The sequence below is a fragment of the Hyla sarda genome, chromosome 2, assembly GCF_029499605.1.
Source record: "Hyla sarda isolate aHylSar1 chromosome 2, aHylSar1.hap1, whole genome shotgun sequence".
Lineage (NCBI taxonomy): Eukaryota > Metazoa > Chordata > Amphibia > Anura > Hylidae > Hyla > Hyla sarda.
Genome location: NC_079190.1, coordinates 192,150,533 through 192,169,693, shown reverse-complemented (window position 1 = coordinate 192,169,693; position 19,161 = coordinate 192,150,533). Strand labels below are relative to the sequence as shown.

Here is a 19,161-nt window from a genome sequence, read left to right as displayed (position 1 = left end):
ATAATATGGATTTTTAGGTGGAAAATTGAAAGGGTTATGATTTTTAAAAGGTAAGGAGGAAAAAACGAAAGTGCAAAAAACGGAAAAACCCTGAGTCCTTAAGGGGTTAAAGGGGTTATCCACCATAAGGTGATTTTAGTACGTACCTGGCAGACGGTAATGGACATGCTTAGGAAGGATCTGCGCTTGTCTTGGGGCTAAATGGCTATGTTGTGAGATTACCATAACACTGTGACTAGATTTTTGTGAACTTGTATTTCCTGTTTGACTTTTCTTTTTTTGACTACAAATCCCACAATTCCATTTTCCTACCTCACACACATCAGCCACCCCACCCATTGAAATATAAATGAGCTGTATCCATCCAAAGACCTGTGGTTTTCAATCAGGGTTCCTGCAGCTGTTGCATTAGTTGAACATTGATCCCTCCACCCATTGAAGCAGACAGGCTCCCTGTCATCAACTGACTAGTGAGTCAGGTCTCGGCCGCATTGTAAGCTGGTAAAAATCCAAGACAACAGTCATTTTGTATGCTGTTAAAAATAAATATTGGGCTGAAAATCGCAGAATTGTGAGAAAACCGTCACACACAGGTACAGACACTATATTATGAACTACACTAACTTTACAGCCCCTGTAGCATAATCAAATAAAATAAAAAAATTCCTGGAATACCCCTTCAAAATCCCTCTATTTTGCTGACCTATAACTTGTTTTCAATTTTCCGTATAAGCAAGGGTATGAGGGCTAATTTTTTGCGCCGTGATCTGTAATTTTTTTTTTTGATACCACATTTACATGTATAAAACTTTTTATAAATTTTTTTTAATAAAATGTTAAAAAAGCTGCAATTTTGGATTTTTTTTTTTTACGCTGTTCACCGTATGGGATATTTAACATTATATTTTAATAGTTCGGATACTTACGCACGCGGCGATACCAAATATGTTTAGAAAAAAAATTACACTTTTTGGGGGTAAAATGGGGAAAACGGACATTTACATTTTTGTTGGGGGAGGGGATTTTCACTTTTTTTTTTTACTTACATTTTTTCCTTTTTTTACTTTTATGTCCCATAGGGGACTATTTATAGCAATAATTTGATTGCTAATACTGTTCAGTGCTATGCATAGGGCATAGCACTGATCAGTGTTATCGGCTATCTTCTGCTCTGGTCTACTCAATCTCAGACCAGAGCAGAAGACGCCGGGAGACAGACAGAGGCAGGTGAGGGGACCTCCATCCGCCATTACAGATGATCGGATCCCCCCCCGGCAGCACTGCGGGCGATCCGATCGTCCACATTAAGTGCTGCACTTGTGCCGATGCCGTGATCTGTATTGATCACGGCATCTGAGGGGTTAATGGCGGACATCCGTGCGATCGCGGATGTCTGCCATTACCGGGACCTGCTGCTCAAGACCCGAGCATCGCTTCGATGCTCGCGGTTATGTATAGGACATAAATGTACGTCCCCGTGCGTTAAGTACCACCTCACCAGGACGTACATTTCCGTCCTGCGTCGTTAAGTGGTTAATATTTGATTCCTTATGTTAAATAAGTAACTTTTGTAATTGGCTTCCATAAAAAAAAAAAACATGTTTTATGTTAGTTTTTCTACTGTATACATCTGGCCACCAGGGATCTCCCTTCTTGGCCAGAACACATTCCATCTGGTCAAAATCTCATGAAAATGAGGTCTGGCCATAGATCTTCCTCCTCTCTGTTTAGCACGTGCAGTGCTAAACAGAGAGGAGGAGACTCCGTAGCAGCCTGCCCTGCTGGGGGATGACTTGTCGGTGCGCTCCCGAGGCAGAGCGCAGCATAGATGAGGAAGGGCTGAAGTATGCCCTGGCAGGCTTCAGATGAGGTCACTCCTTCCGGGCCATGCCCCCTTCCGCCCTTACAGGTGCTCTGGGCTGTGAGCAGGCTGACAGGCCTGCTTAAAGGGGTACTCCGCTGCACACAACTTATCCCCTATCCAAAGCATAGGGGACAAGATGTTAGATCGCGGAGGTCCCGACACCGACAGCTGCGGTGTCCAGCTTCCGCGTTTGTGTCATGCCCCCTCCATTCATGTCTATGTGAGGGGGCGTGAATGGTAGTACAAAGCAGTCACGCCTCCACCCAAAGACTTGAATGGAGGGGGCATGATTGCAGGGAAAGATTACTTTGACAGGTACGCTTTAAACACTTACTGGCCACTTTATTAGGTACACCTGTTAAATTGCTTGATAAAGAGAATGTGTCATCAGTAAATCTTTCAGATACTATTTTGGCCACTAGGCCTAAAACTAAGCTAAGCTAAGTCTTCCTGCTTTGTAGAGATAATTTCCCAGTAATGCCTTTCTTCACAGAACAGAGAAGGGTACAGTAAAAGCTTCTGCTCAAAGAACAGCCTCCCCCTCCTTGTAAAATGACCTCTGAAAAGGTCACAATTCATTTGAATGGTACAGCTTCAGTCCATTGTAGTCTATGTCCTGCTGTAAAGCATATCTTTAAATGTTGTTAAAAACAGCTCAGGCAAGTAGGCAGCACCCATTATAATGTACAAAAAATGTAAGTAAAAAAAATCACAATCAGAAAATACTTCTTAAAAAAATAAAGGGAACACTTAGGCAACACAATGTAACTCCAAGTCAATCACACTTCTGTGAAATCACACTGTCCACTCAGGAAGCAACACTGATTGACAATCAATTTCACATGCTGTTGTGCAAATGGAACAGACAACAGGTGGAAATTATAGGCAATTAGCAAGACACCCCCAATAGAGGAGTAGCTCTGCAGGTGGTGACCACAGACCACTTCTCAGTTCCTATGCTTCCTGTCTGATGTTTTGGTCCCTTTTTTTTTTATATATTTTTATTACATTTTACAACAAATATTACATTATACAATAAACAATACATTTTAGATTAAACATTAAAGTAAAAGGTGAATAATGTATCAAGCTCAAGGAAACTATGAAGTATAATATGTTATACAATAGAATAAATTGTAAATTGCCATGCTGATAAAATAAAACAGCATATATATAAATAATAACAAATTAACTATAACAAGTCATAACATTTGCAGCGAAGGATATCAGATGTGATTAAATTAAAGGTATAGTAGTTATTGTTTTAATGGTCGGATTGCCTTCACACTCCTCCCCTTACAGTAAGAGTAAACTAGACACTAAAAATAACTAAATAAATAAAAGATCTAAAAGTAATTCTGATAATGTATCTAGAAGGAATCGTGATATTAGGGAATTTATGTAACCATGCATTCCAATTGTTTCTTTTTTTTTTTATACCAAAACCATTTTGATGTGCCAATGTGATCTCATATTTGCAGTTGGTAGTTACATTTGCTATAAGTTCCTGGATTGTTGAGATTTCCATCGTCTTGTAAGTAAACGTTGGGCAGTAAAAATTATGTGACAAATGGGAATACAACATTTTTCTGGAATTTCATGAATGCCCAACAATATAAGAGCGGATTCTTGTGTAAGAGTGGAATATTTTCCGGTTAGGTCATTGATAAGTGTTTTGGTCACTTTTGAATGCTGGCGGTGCTTTCACTCTAGTGGTAGCATGAGACGGAGTCTACAACCCACACAAGTTGCTCAGGTAGTGCAGCTCATCCAGGATGGCACATCAATGCGAACTGCGGCAAGAAGGTTTTCTTTGTCTGTCAGCGTAGTGTCCAGAGCATGGAGGCGCTACCAGGAGACAGGCCAGTAAATGAGGAGACGTGGAGGAGGCCGTAGGAGGGCAAAAACCCAGCAGCAGGTCCGCTACCTCCGCCTTTGTGCAAGGAGGAGCACTGCCAGAGCTCTGCAAAATGACCTCCAGCAGGCCACAAATGTGCATGTGTCCACTCAAATGAACAGAAACAGACTCCATGAGGGTGGTATGAGGGCTCGATGTCCACAGGTGGGGGTTGCACTTACAACCCAGCACCATGCAGGATGTTTGGCATTTGCCAGAGAACACTAAGATTGGCAAATTCGCCACTGGCACCCTGTGCTCTTCACAGATGAAAGCAGGTTCACACTGAGCACTTGTGACAGAGTCTGGAGACGCTGTGGATAATGTTCTGCTGCCTGCAACATCCTTCAGCATGACCGGTTTGGCAGTGGGTCAGTAATGGTGTGGGGTGGCATTTCTTTGGGGGGGGCCACACAGCCCTCCATGTGCTTGCCAGAGGTAGCCTGACTGCCATTAGGTACCAAGATGAGATCCTTAGACCCCTTGTGAGACCGTATGCTGGTGCGGTTGGCCCTGGGTTCGTCCTAATGCAAGACAATGCTGACCTCATGTGGCTGGAGTGTGTCAGCAGTTCCTGCAAGAGGAAGGAATTGATGCTATCGACTGGCCCGTCCATTCCCCAGACCTGAATCCGATTGAGCACATTTGGGACATCGTGTCTCTCTTCATCCACCAACGCCATGTTGCACCACAGACTGTCCAGAAGTTGATGCTTTAGTCCAGGTCTGGGAGGACATCTCTCAGGAGACCCATCTGCCATCTCATCAGGAGCATGCCCAGACATTGTAGGGAGGTCATACGGGCACATGGAGGCCAAACACACTACTGAGCCTCATTTTGACTTGTTTTAAGGACATCACATCAAAGTTGGATTAGCCTGTAGTGTGGTTTTCCACTTTGATTTTGAGTGTTGATAAATTGGGTTGATAAATTTGATTTCCATTGAGAATTTTTGTGTGATTTTGTTAGCACATTCAACTATGTAAAGACGAAAGTATTTCATACGATTAATTCATTCAGATCTAGGATGTATTATGTTAGTGTTCCCTTTATTTTTTTGAGCAGTGTAGAAACTGATTTTTGCATATCGTAAAAGGGTTAAAGCTAGAAGGCAATATGGAGTCCCAAGGTCTCAGCAACCAGAAAATTCATTAACATTGATCGAGCATTTTTTATAGAAGGTAATTATGTTTCCTTAAGCAACATACTGTAAACATTTTCTAGATATAATTCCATTTACTTATGTAATATGCCATTAAAATTCTGAATTGAATATAGTTGCACTGTGCGGCTGCACAGAGCTCATAAACCATGTGTGTTATGGGAGACATCGATTTCATATTGTTGAGAGCTGTTAAAGGGGTTTATATAAATAAAGCTTAAAGGGGTACTCCAGTGTTTTACTTCTTATGGCCAATATACAGGATAAGGGATAAGAGCCTGATCGTGGGGGGTCCTACTGCGATGACCCCCCCCCCCCCCCAAACAATAGATCTGCTGCACGGCACCCCGAGCGGATTTGACACGCCCCCTCCATGGTACACGAGTACAGCAGTGGTCCCCGTCCAGCCATCTTTGTCACAGAACAATATGAATAAACTGTAAATCCGAGAGAGGCGACAGTGGGAGGATTCTATGGGATTGCAGGGGTGCCGTGGCAACCAGAGGCCTGACAATGGCCTTCAAGTGTAATAGCTATGGAAGTGTAGAATATGATGCCAGTGCAGAATATGTTGATGCACATTAAGTGTGTTTTTTTTTTTTTTTTTAAGTATATCAATTCGGTATTGCCATAATTGTACTGGTCTGCAGATTAAAATTACCATGTCAAAATAAGTTGCCTGAATTACTATTTTTTTGTTACTACTGCCTCCATAAATAGGAAAAAAAAGTGATTAAAACCTCTATATGTACCCCAATATGGTACTTCAAACAACATTATCATAAAGAGGTTATCCACCATAAGGTGATTTTAGTATGTACCTGGCAGACAGTAATGGACATGCTTAGGAAGGATCTGAGCTTGTCTTGGGGCTAAATGGCTATGTTGTGAGATTACCATAATACTGTGGCTAGCTTTTTGTGAAATGGTATTTCCTGTTTGACTTTTCTTTTTTTGACTACAAATCCCACAATTCCATTTCCCTCCCTCCCACACATCAGCCACCCCACCCATTGAAATATAAATGAGCTGCATCCATTCAAAAGACCTGTGGTTTTCAATCAGGGTACCTACAGCTGTTGCATTAGTTGCAGATTGATCTCTCTCCCACCAAGATCGCTCCACCCATTGTACTCTGTACAGGAGATCGCAGGGGGCCACATTGGTCGGACCCTCCGCGACCTAAAACTTATCCCCTATCTTGTCTATATTAAATACGTTTTTCTGTACGTCAAGGCATGGGACTTTTTCTTTAATTCAGCACCATCGGTAGAAAATGGGGGGGAAGAAAAGCTACGGCTCTTTCAGAATAGGGCGACTTAAAACACTTTTTTTTGTAAACAAAAATGGATTTTATGGTATAAATATAATTAACCATAAAGTATATAAATTTGGCATCACCATTATCATACTGACCTGCAGAGTAAAGTTAACATGTTATACCACATGAAGAACAATGTTCAAATAATATTTTGGCTCCCCAAAACCTCTGCAACTTGTATATCATGCCCCAAAGTATTAGGCAAAAAAAATATTGAGTTGCTTTTCTTTTTCAATACCTGCTGTGTAACAGAAAACAAAATGGAAAATTTGCAAAAAATAACTTGAAAATTTTAAATTCTGCCTCCACTTTGATTTTTATTTCTATAAAACACCTAAAGGGTTAATAAACTTCTTGAATGTAATTTTGACAGGGGAACAATGTTTGAATGGGGTGATTTTTTGAGGGTATCTAACATTCAGGCCCCTCAAATCCACTTTAAAATTGATCTGGTCCATAAAAAAATCAGATTTTAAAATTCTCTTAATGTGGAAACTTACTGCAAAAAGTTTAGTGTCATAATTTAACAAATGATGCCAACATAAAGTAGACATATTGTAGATGTGAATAAGAATTCATGTATATGGCATGACTATTTCTCGTACAAGCAGAACATTTTAAAAAAAGTTTGGAGTTTTTCCACAAAAAAGCTGAACATATCAACCAAAATTTACCACTAACGTATTTATCGGGGTATACCACGCACCGGTCTATAACACGCACCCTCATTTTACCAAGGATATTTGGGTAAAAAAAATTTTTTACCCAAATATCCATGGTAAAATGAGGGTGCGTGTGTGCGCGTGTATACCCCGATACACCCCCAGGAAAGGCAGGGGGAGAGAGGCCGTCGCTGCCCGCTTCTCTCCCCCTGCCTTTCCTGGGGTCTAGAGCCCTGCTGCCGCCACTTCTCTCCCGCTGGCTATCTGTGCCGCTGCCCATTCTCTCCCCCTGACTATCGGTGCCGGCGCCCCATTGCAGGCGCCGATAGCCAGGGGGAGAGAAGCGGCGCCGACAGCCAGGGAGAGAGAAGGGGCAGCGGCACCCATTGCCGGCGCCGCTGCCCCGTTGCCTCCCCCCATCCCCGGTTGCATAATTACCTGTTGCCGGGGTCGGGTCCGCGCTGCTTCAGGCCTCCGGTGTGCGTCCCCTGCGTCGTTGCTATGCGCTGCACGGCGCGGCACACTGACGTCATGCTACCGAAAAATACGGTATATAACGTTTACTACATAAAGAAATATGTGTCAGATTTCAAAAATGAAATTTGGTCATTGTCAAAACATGCAAAGCCATGAAATAATTCAGGAGAAACTGTTCTTATAACTCTTCAATGTTTTCTTCCTCTGTTTTCCTCCTAAAAATAAATGGGTGTTACCATGATGCGTGTCCCTCCTCAATATAACACTAGCTAGACAGTGCTGACAGTGCCAACGCTGCTTTGGACATGAATGGTTGTCAATTTATTGACACATTTCTAGGAGGAATAAGAGAATGGCCAAGGGCAGTTATTTAAAAAGATGTTTCAGAATTGTTATTTTTATACCATTGTGTGATGAAGAGGTCTACGACTTTCTGATATACTTTGAATCCCTCACTGTTTTCAAGATATTTACTGCCAGATAAAGACAACTCCTCCAGAGACTGAAAGTTGTCCACGTGTAATGTTCTTGTAGCTGAGAGGTAGCTACTTTATTATGATTTTAAAGCCTCTTAGTTAGGTTGTGTTCATGAATCCCACTTCTTCATTGTGCAGTCTATCCTAATACACAGTACTTATAAGTGGAATCCTTCTTTCCTGCTGGCTCTCGGCCTGCCGAGCTGAATGAAGCAAGTTTCCCACTGCTCACATCTGTTACCCATTGACCTTTTGCTTCCTGTTGTATAGAGCTTTGTTTGAACCAGTGACACTTCCCGTCTTCCACTCCCCCATATAAGAATGTGAACCATTACCAAGACACTGAGTTTCTCTGATACATATTGGATGACACTCCTTTGTGCTTCGTAAAACCATAGATGTATGCAGCACAGATTTACTGTACACTGTTGACTCTAAATAAACTGTCTGGGCATGTTGTTGTTGTTGTTGTTGTTGTTGTGGCCTATAAAGTACAGCATAGGTTGCTATTAGAGAATAATGTAGAGGCTTTTGTATATGTCTTGTGTATACCTCTTTTATTTGATGAGGCATGTGTTGGTTGTATGCCATTTTGAATTCTCCTTACCTACTGGAATGTTTCTCTTAATGCAGACTACATCTCCCACTGACACTTGCAGAGGGAATTAAGTCTCATCACTGCAATTACTCTTAATCCTGAGTGCAGCAAGTGGCAGATCAGTGACCTAGAACTTCTTTCCTCTCACACTATAGAGTTTCCTATTAAATGCAGCTTGTATGCTTGTGAGGGTTTTCTCCCTGAGCAGTGTCAGGCCACATTTTGTAGGACACACAAGACTTACAGTCGGGGAAGTTACATACCCCGACTCATCTTTGTAAGGACTCCCCTTCTATATCACTGCTATACTGGTCTTTTAGAGAAGACATACATTATGGGGGAGATTTATCAAAAGCTGTGTAAAGGAAGAGTGGTGGAGTTGTCCATAGCAACCAATCAGATTGCGTCTTTCATTTTTCACACGCCTCTTTAATAATGAAAGAAGCGATTGGTTGCTATAGGCAACTGCTCCACTCTTCCTCTACACAGGTTTTGATAAATATCTACCTATGTATTCAGCAGCACTTTGTGTATAGAGGAATATACAGAGATAGGAGGGTAGAGCTTGGTGGGGAGCAATGGTACCTTGTAAGAAAGATCAGATAAGTGATCGTGTAATCCTGTAGTTCACAGGAAGTCAGCCATACAGGAGAGGCTGTCCTCTTGTCTACATGGTACAGCATGTCATTTTCTGGTTGGCAGACTGGGAATCACAGGACTCAGCGAAGGGTTCAAGATTGATGTATAAATACAAGCTGATATGAAACAATTACACTGCTAGAATACTGGTGGTGACTTAGCATTAGGTTCCTAGTCAGTTATTTAAGGCAAATATACAAAAAGGGGGAATTGTTAGAAAATGTACATTTGTACATTGAATTAGACATGCCTATCGAGAGTGCCTCAAAGCCATCTTGAGCATAGAACGACTACTGGGTCATACAAGTGAAATGTAAAGGTCTAAGAAAGGTAAATCTAAATCTATATAACTTTAGTGTAGCTGTGGTTTTAAATGTATTTTGTTTCCAAATTATACACAAAACACAGAGAAGTAGAGGGTGTCTGGCACTTTACTCCGGATATATATGATCCCTATTCATGCGGGTACAAAAGTGGATGTCAGCATGTGTATCCATGCGTGGAGGTGAAGGTTTTGGTAACAGTGTATAAAGCTTGATAGAAGGAAAAGTGAAATATAGAAGATCGCACTCGCCACAATTGCCCAAGATTCTTTATTGAAGCATATATGGCAGGTATAGATGACTCAGATGCAGGGGCGCCTCCGTGGGACGCTTTCCGTTTCGTGCGCCAAGCGCACTTCGTCTAGCCAGTGCTCACTGAGTGAGCATGGAGGCGGAGAATATCAAATACCACAACAGGTGCCGCAATCAGCACAGTCCTCACCTTAGTGATTCAAATGAACGAGTTTTCTACCCCACCCCCGGCTCCCTTACTTCCATTACCCAAATTCTATATATTTGAAATGTTTAAAGCACGTGACAGTACCAACGCCTTTTCCCCAAACCTTTATGTTGCAGGCTGAACAAGCTGCAGTTACAGCTGAATTTGAAAGCTACAAAGTCCGTGTCCATAATGTGCTAAAGCAACAGAAGAATAAATCTGCATCCCAAACTGAACAGGAGGCCTTCCAAAAAGAAAGGTAACATTTCTGTTCTGTCACAGGTTAGACTACAATATAATTTTACGTCTATAAACAACCCGATAGGACTTAAAGAACGGTTTATATTGTGCAGTTGTGGGGAGTGAACTACCGCATAAATGTTTGTACGCCCATTGGCTTCTGCTGCTATGGACAGCACATTCCCTGTTTACATGTGATGAGTTTTATAAAACATGCAATGAACTAAATAAGTGGACCTTTTAGGCTATGTGATGTAAAACACACACAAAGCATCTGTTTGACAGCTAAAAAATGAGCAAAAATTAGTTTTTTCCTATTGCTTTTCATTCTGTCTGTTCATATGTAGTTTAGGCAAACAACGGTAGTTATTGGAGATGTTAAATTAAGTGCAATTGGCTTCTTTTGGCCCATTTGTATGTAAAGAAATTTTTATGTCCCAAAAAAGTCTGCCATGAAAATTGCATATTAACTTTTGCTTTAGCACAAGAACAGGTAAGCCTAATGCAAACAGAAGGCTTGAAAAACTTTCCAAACGACAGAAAGTGTCTAAAAGTTTGAGATTCCATTTTCCAGTAAAAACAATCTTGTAAGTGTACATATGCTGTGTGCACAATTATTTTGAACAAATGTTCTTTCAGCCAATAATTGCCCTGTGTAAAAAGGCCCTTTAAAGGGGTACTTTTTTTTTTTTTTTTTTTTAAATGAACTGGTGCCAGAAAGTTAAACAAATTTGTAAATTACTTCTATTAAAAAATCTTTACCCTTCCAGTACTTTTTAGCAGCTGTATGCTACAGAGGAAATTCTTTACTTTTTCAATTTCTTTTTTGTGTTGTCCACAGTGCTCTTTGCTGACACCTCTGTCCGTGTCAGGAACTGTCGCAGCATAGGTTTGCTATGGGGATTTTCTCCTGCTCTGGACAGTTCCTCATATGGGCATCAGGTGTCAGCTAAGAGCACTGTGGACAACACAAAAAAGAAATTCAAAAAATAAAGATTTTCCTCTGTAGCAAACAGCTGCTAAAAAGTACTGAAAGGATTAAGATTTTTTTAATAGAAGTAATTTACAAATCTGTTTAACTTTCCAGTTCATTTTAAAAAAAAAAAAAAGTTTTCCAACCGAGTACCCCTTTTAAGGGGTTTGCCCGTGAATTAAAACATTGGCTGCACAGCCATCTCCAAATGACATCAATGGAATTTGCACTAACTGCGTAACCTATGATGTTTAAGTAACTTCCAGTGTTATGTTAACAGCATAAGGACTATTCACACGATAGAGTTTCTGTATGCAGAATTCCACCTCAAATTAAAGCCCATAGACTTCTGTGGGATTCTGCACTCCCATTCACACTTCTGAATTTCCACTTGCGGAAATTCAGAAGTGTGAATGGGAGTGCGGAATCCCATAGAAGTGTATGGGCTCTAATTTGAGGTGGAATTCTGCAAGTGGAAATTCTGCCGTGTAAATAGACCCTAACAGCACAAACTGGTTCCAACAAACAGGCTGGAGATGGTTGGGTGGCCCATTTTCCAAAACCCCTTTAACAATGTTTTTGTTGGAGAGGATACCCGGCCCTTCAGGGGCTTCAAATAGAAATAATTCCTTTTGGGTGCCATTTAGAGTATGGGACCATGTACACATCTACATTGAAGGCTCTGTTTGGGGCCTCTGTTGCAGAATTGGAACAAATAACCACACAAAACGTAGCAAGCAGTATTTTTTTGTCCAGTTATTTTGAATAAAATGGAGATTGCCTTTGAAGGTCAGTGGAATCTGTTGGGCTCCATCACTGTCCATCACAGCTTGCCTCTGTTTTCTGGCCCTGAATGGAGCATCCAACGTGGTTGTAAACCTAGCCTTTAAAGATTTAAAGTAAATCCGATCAAAATGAAATTTCAAATTTTACTTCTAGGTAAAAAAGCTTGCATATTGCTATTCCCAAGCCAGAGATGCATACTTACTTGATCTTTATGACCATATTTAGAGCTATTTGCATGCCCTTTTATCCTTTGCTTACTTCTCTTGGCTTCAGGGAGCACCTGCAGACGGTTATGGATCAAGTGAAAACCAAGCTCCAAGAAACACAGCACACTTTACATATGAACACAGCGGAGCTGCAGTCTCTGCAGTCAGAACATGACATGCTGCTGGAGAGACATAATAAGATGCTGCAGGAGACTGTTACAAAGGAGGCAGAGCTGAGGGAAAAGTGAGTCATTTTTATACAAGACATAGGCCGACATTTATCATTGTCTTTAGACTGGTGTTTGTGTCTAGAAAAGGCGCAAAAAAGGCGCAAGCAGGATTTATTTGCACCTTTTTTGCGCCTTTTGGTTTATACATTTCTGCTTATTATGAGTTGCAATCCACTGAGTTTGGCACTACACATGATATGGACGGGATTTATCAACTGCGCTTTTTTTGTGAAAAGGCGCAAAAAGGGCGCAAAGCCACTGAAAAGTTTCTAAAGCTATACCAGCCCAGACTTAGCTTAGCTTTTTGGTGTATGTGAAGAGAGAAATTTCAGAAAATGTGACCTGCACAAAATTTATCAAATGCTCTGCGACCATTTAATAAATTTGGCGCTCCTACACATTATCAGCACACAAAAAAGGTGTAAAAAAAAATGCTTCACGCACACTACAATGATAAATGGCAAATTGGCAAATGTTTCTTATTTCTTTCTTTTTTTTTTTACCCCTTCCCTCCAAGAGCCATAACTCAAAAAAATAGTTCACTATATTTTTGAGGTTCGTCTTTACAGGCTTTACTGTATAATATGTCAATAAGGCTAGGTTCACACTGTGGTATCTCCGAGCAGAAAATTTCCCCCCGGAGATTCTGAGCGCAGCCAGTGCTGACTGAATCAGTTGGCGCTAGGACCACACTGACACTGCAGTCTCCAACAGACTGCAATGTGTTCCGCGAGTATTTCTGCCTGAAGAATGAGCAACGCCATTCTTCAGGAAGAAATTTTCAAGCGGATTTTCCGTTCACAAATTCCGAAGTGTGAATTTGTGAAAGGAAACCCATTCACTATACTATACATTTTAGGAAGCGGAATTTCTGCCTGCAATTTAAAGGCGGAATTGCAGGCAGAAATTCCGTAGTGTGAACCTAGCCTAAGGGTCCGATGGGCTTATTTATTTATTTTTATCTGATCTAAAACGGGTCAGAAAAAAACAGGTCGGATGCAAACAGCTACTACAGGGTCATGACAGACCCCAATTACTTGCATGGGGTCTGTCGGTGACCCGGTAATTTTACAGGATTTTGGCGGAGAAAAAAATACTGCTTGCACAATTGTTTTCCCCTGCTAAACTCCTGTCCTTCTGGCCGGATTGGCGACAGAACGAGGCCTAAGGGACATGATGACTATATTGTGCAGGTCAGTCTGATGACATCCATGCCAAATATTTATAGATTATGCTATGTTTTATTTGTTTTATGATTTAAAAAAACACTTTAAAAAATACTTTATTTTTCTGTTAATTGACCTGGAAGAATTGAATTTGTTGTGCCTGTTGTACATATATTGCATTAAATTTAACAAATACAATGGTCCCTCAACATGTGATGGTAATTCGTTCCAAACAAGCCATCGTTTGTCAAATCCATCGTATGTTGAGGGATTCGTGCAATGTAAAGTATAGGAAGCTGTACTCACCTGTCCCCGCCGCTTGAGATGGTGTCCCCGCTGCTTCCGATGGTGATCCCGGGCCTCCGCTGGGCTCTCCGCTGTCTTCTCCGGTCCTCTTCTGTCTTCTCCGGTCCTCTTCTGTCTTCCGCAAGGCCTTACTGGGCCTGCGTAGCGACGTCATTACGCCGCTGCGTACGCCATTCCTATTGGATGGGATTGACGTCATCGGAGAGGGCCGAGAAGACACCGGAAGACCAGCGCTGGACCCGGAGGGCACCCCGGAGCATCGTGGAGGGGTAAGTAATACTTACCGCACCACACGGGGAACATTAAGCTGCTATCCGGCAGCAGCTTAAGCATTTGGCGCTGCCAGATAGCACTTAATGCGATGGCCCCGACATAAAAAAGCATCGTATGTCAATGCTGACATCTACATGCGATGGCCTCTGAGAGGCCATCGTATGTCGATTTCATCATATGTCGGGGCCATCGTAGGTCGGGGGTCATTGTATAGGTAAGGGTTTGTGTTTTTTATTTTTATAACAATATAGTGTTCTCTTATCTGAGTGACTATAGATGTTAATTATTAACAAATCCATTTCTGTTTAAGAAATGTTTAAATAGTCAATGATTTTTTTTTAATGGAATAATATATTTTAAATATTTGATATCAGTAAATAAAATCTTTACTGATTTATTTAATCTCAAAAGGCTATTTCTCTGCTTCACAGCCGCTTCCTGTAGTGACATTTGGAATGTAGTATAAGCTTCTTTTCACATCATGTCTGAATATTGCGTACTCGGGTGTTCCTTACAGAAATATTTTAAAGCCATGCAGTGCTCTTTGTACTCTATGATAACTAAAAACCATATACCTTGCAGTATACTACTTTTGTCTACTGTATAGAAAACATATATGTTTTCGTGTATACTGTTAAAAATACACTAATATACTAACACATATATAGAGACATATACACACAACACTAGCAAGGTTTATCAGTAGGGCAGTTGTCCATAACATCCAATCAGATGGCTTCTTTCATTTTTGAAAAGGCCTCTGAAAAGCTGGAATCTGATTGGTTTCTATGGGCAACTGCTCCTCGGTTCATCTGTATAAGGTTTGATAAATCTCCCCTACAACCTTGTTTGTGGCTGGCTATTATTATGTACTGTTTTTGTATATGAGGGGGCTGTTGTTGCTGGTATGGGGGCTTGACCGTTATTTGACAAGGGCGTACACAGGAATAACATTTCTGTGACATAATAAATCTAAAGAGGGTAACAATGGTTTTAGAGAATGTCTAAAATGGGAACCTGTCACCCGATTTGACCCTATTTAACTGGTGGCAACACATTATTTAGGGTGAAATAAGGTTTATCACAATGTCCAGATGTCCTGCCATCTGCCCTAGTAAAGAAGAAAAGTAGTTTGTGTCCTACGTAGTATGCTAATGATGCTCGAGTAGTTATGTGGGCACATTGCATTTCGAAGTAGTCACTGCGCCCAGGGCTGTAATCATGCTTAGGGTGCATTCACACAATGATTTTTACATACGTGGACTGGATCCGGCTGGGTGATGTGAAAACCAGGTGCTCCCTTATCCCACCCGGACCGGCGCAGAATCTCATTCACTGAAATGCGCCGACCATAGTCAGATAGTGACTCCGGTCGGCTCATTTTTGCCCTGTATCCGGTTTTGTGACCGAACTTAAAACCATGGTATACTATGGTTTTAAGTCAGGTCACAAAATCAGATACGGCTCAGAAATGAGCCGACAGGAGTCACTATCTGACTTCAGTCGGCTCATTTAAATGAATGACATGCGGGTCAGGTCCAGCTGGGATACAGGAGTACCCGGTTTTCACATCTCCCAGCCAGACCCGGATCCCGTATGTAACAACCGTGGTGTGAATGCACCCTTAGCTCAGGCGTGACTATTTGTGATTGGCAGCCTGGGCACAGACTAACTTTACTGCTCTGCTTACTGAAGTCTCACACTAGCCCAGAAGCTGTATCATGGACAGGGATATTTAGTGCTTCTGGGCCTGTGCAAGATTTCAGTGAAGAGCGTGGCCTGACTTGGCGTGATTACAGCTTGGGGCACAGTGACTACTTCAGATGCCCCATGCCCATATGACTACTTGAGCCTCATTAGCATGCTTTTAAAACTCGTTTTAGATACTATTGGGGATGGGAAAATGAACATCCAGACATTGTAAGAAACCTTATTTTACCCTAGGGGTTCCCTTTAACCCATTAAAGGGGTACTCCGCCCCTGGCATCTTATCCCCTATCCAAAGGATAGGGGATAAGATGTTAGATCGTCGCGGTCCCGCTGCTGGGGACCCCGGGGATCGCCGCTGCAGCACCCCGCCATCATTACTGCACAGAGTGAGTTCGCTCTGTGCGTAATGACGGGTGATACAGGGGCCGGAGCAGCGTGACGTCATGGCCCTGCCCCTCATGACATCACGGCCCGTCCCCTTAATGCAAGTCTATGGCAGGGGGCGTGACTACCGCCACACCCCCTCCCATAGACTTGTATTGACGGGGGTGGGCTGCGACATCACGAGGGGCGGAGCCGTGACATAACGATGCTCCGGCCCCTGTATTGCCCGTCATTACGTGCATAGCGATCTCGCTCTGCGCAGTAATGATAGCGGGGTGCTGCAGCAGCGATCCCCGGGGTCCCCAGCAGCGGGACCGCGACAGTCTAACATCTTATCCCCTATTCTTTGGATAGGGGATAAGATGTCTAAGGGCGGAGTACCCCTTTAAGGACGGAGGATTTTTGCACTTTAGTTTTTTCCACCTCCCCTTCTAAAAATCATAACGCTTTCAATTTTCTACCTGCAGACCCATTTGAAGGCTTGTTTTTTGTAGCACCAATTGTACTTTGTAATGAAATCAATCATTTCACCACAAAATCTACGGTGAAACAAAAAAAAATATCTTTGTGGAGCAAAATTGAAAGAATTTGTGGTGCTTCCGATTCTACGCAGTGCACTTTTCAGTAAAAGTTAGACATTATCTTTATTCCGTAGGTGCATATGATTAAAATGATACCCTACTTTATAAAGGTTTTATTTTGTTATACTTCTTTAACCCCTTAAGGACGCAGGACTTAAATCTACGTCCTGGTGAGGTGGTACTTAACGCACCAGGACGTACATTTACGTCCTATGCATAACTGCGGGCATCGGAGCGATGCCCGTGTCATGTGCGGCTGATCCCGGCTGCTGATCGCAGCCAGGGACCCGCCGGCAATGGCCGACGCCCGCGATCTCGCGGGCGTCCGCCATTAACCCCTCAGGTGCCGGGATCAATACAGATCCCGGCATCTGCGGCAGTGTGCGATTTGAATGAATGATCGGATCGCCCGCAGCGCTGCTGCGGGGATCCGATCATTCATAACGCCACACGGAGGTCCCCTCTCCTGCCTCCGTCCGGCTCCCGGCGTCTCCTGCTCTGGTCTGTGATCGAGCAGACCAGAGCAGAAGATGACCGAAAACACTGATCTGTTCTATGTCCTATACATAGAACAGATCAGTATTAGCAATCATGGGGACTATTCAAGTGTAAAAAAAAATGTAAAAAAATTTAAAAGTAAAAGTAAAAAAAAAGTGAAAAATCCCCTCCCCCAATAAAAAAGTAAAACGTCCGGTTTTTCCTATTTTACCCCCAAAAAGCGTAATTTTTTTTTTTTATAGACATATTTGGTATCGCCACGTGCGTAAATGTCCGAACTATTAAAACAAAAAGGTTAATGATCCCGTACGAAGAACGGCGTGAACGAAAAAAAAAAAAGTCCAAAATTCCTACTTTTGTAATACATTTTATTAAAAAAAAAATTATAAAAAATTAATTAAGTTTTTCATATGCAAATGTGGTATCAAAAAAAAGTACAGATCATGGCGCAAAAAGTGAGCCCCCATACCGCCGCTTATACGGAAAAATAAAAAAGTTAGAGGTCATCAAAATAAAGGGATTATAAACGTACTAATTTGGTTAAAAAGTTTGTGATTTTTTTTAAGCGCAACAATAATATAAAAGTATGTAATAATGGGTATCATTTTAATCGTATTGACCCTCAGAATAAAGAACACCTGTCATTTTTACCATAAATTGTACGGCGTGAAAACGAAACCTTTCAAAATTAGCAAAATTGCGTTTTTCGTTTTAATTTCCCCACAAAAATAGTGTTTTTTGGTTGCGCCATACATTTTATGATATGAGTGATGTCATTACAAAGGACAGCTGGTCGCGCAAAAAACAAGCCCTCATACTAGTCTGTGGATGAAAATATAAAAGAGTTATGATTTTTAGAAGGCGAGGAGGAAAAAATGAAAACGTAAAAATGAAATTGTCTGAGTCCTTAAGGGGTTAAAAAAAATGATTACTATTTGTACGAAAATTTGCATGTTTCAAAATGTCCTCTTCTGATGCCTATAACTTAGAAGGCTCATTTTTTGCACCGTGATCTGAAGTTTTTGTTTTGATGGGACTTTTTGATTGCTTTTTATAAATTTATTATGGTATATAAAATGACCAAAAATACGCAATTTTGGACTTTGGAATTTTTTTTACGTGTACGCCATTGACTGTGCGGTTTAATTAACATTATATTTTTATAGTTCGGACATTTACGCATGCAGCAATACCACATGTTCATGTTTGTTTTTGTTTACATATTCTTATTTTTATTTTATTTTTTTAATGGGAAAAAGGGGGTGATTTAAACTTTTATTTGTGAAAAGTTTCACATTTATTAACTATTTATTTTTAATATTTTTTTTATAGCCCCCATAGGAGACTATTACATGTAATCATTAGATTGTATACACTGTTCAATGCTATGCCATAGCATTGAACAGTGTTATCTGTGCTTGATTGCTCCAGCCTGCAGAGCCTAGCTGGAGCATCTTGGAACAGGACAGATGGTGAGGAGGGCCCTCCCGCTGTCCTCTCAGCTGATCGAGACATTGCGATTTCCCTGCTAGGATCCCGATCAGCTCTGTTGAGCTGCCAGGAGTCTATTTTCGGCATTTTAGAAGCCGTGATCAACTTTGATCTCTGTGTCTAAAGGGTTAATGTCGGGCATTGGCCGATCGCTTGTGTCCAGCATTAGCTGCAGGTCCTGTCCGCTGATAGCAACCGAGACAGAATGGCTGTCAATTGAGCTCAACTCCTGAGCTTGCTTCATAGACTTGCCACACGACAGCGAGAGAGAGATATAAAAAAAAAAAATATATATATATATTTATAGCGCTCGTCGTTAAGGGGTGAAAGGTTGCCATACAGCTATATTATGACATTCTTTTAACATTTTTCTGAAATTCTCTGAAGTTTTCTGAAATGTATGGAAACGTAAGACAGTTTCATGTGACCCAATTGAGTTTACGGTAATTTTTTGCGCTT

The 19,161-nt window shown here is 41.5% G+C and overlaps 1 protein-coding gene across 1 annotated transcript in view; it reads left to right on the top strand.

Annotated features, from left to right (window-relative positions):
• Positions 1-19,161, top strand: part of GCC2 (GRIP and coiled-coil domain containing 2) — a 99,317-nt gene that overhangs the window by 60,747 nt on the left and 19,409 nt on the right. Inside the window, exons 17-18 of the mRNA XM_056556026.1 lie at positions 9,996-10,117; positions 12,131-12,307. Of these exons, the coding sequence (XP_056412001.1) occupies positions 9,996-10,117; positions 12,131-12,307 (299 nt within the window). The remainder of the gene's footprint in view (positions 1-9,995; positions 10,118-12,130; positions 12,308-19,161) is intronic.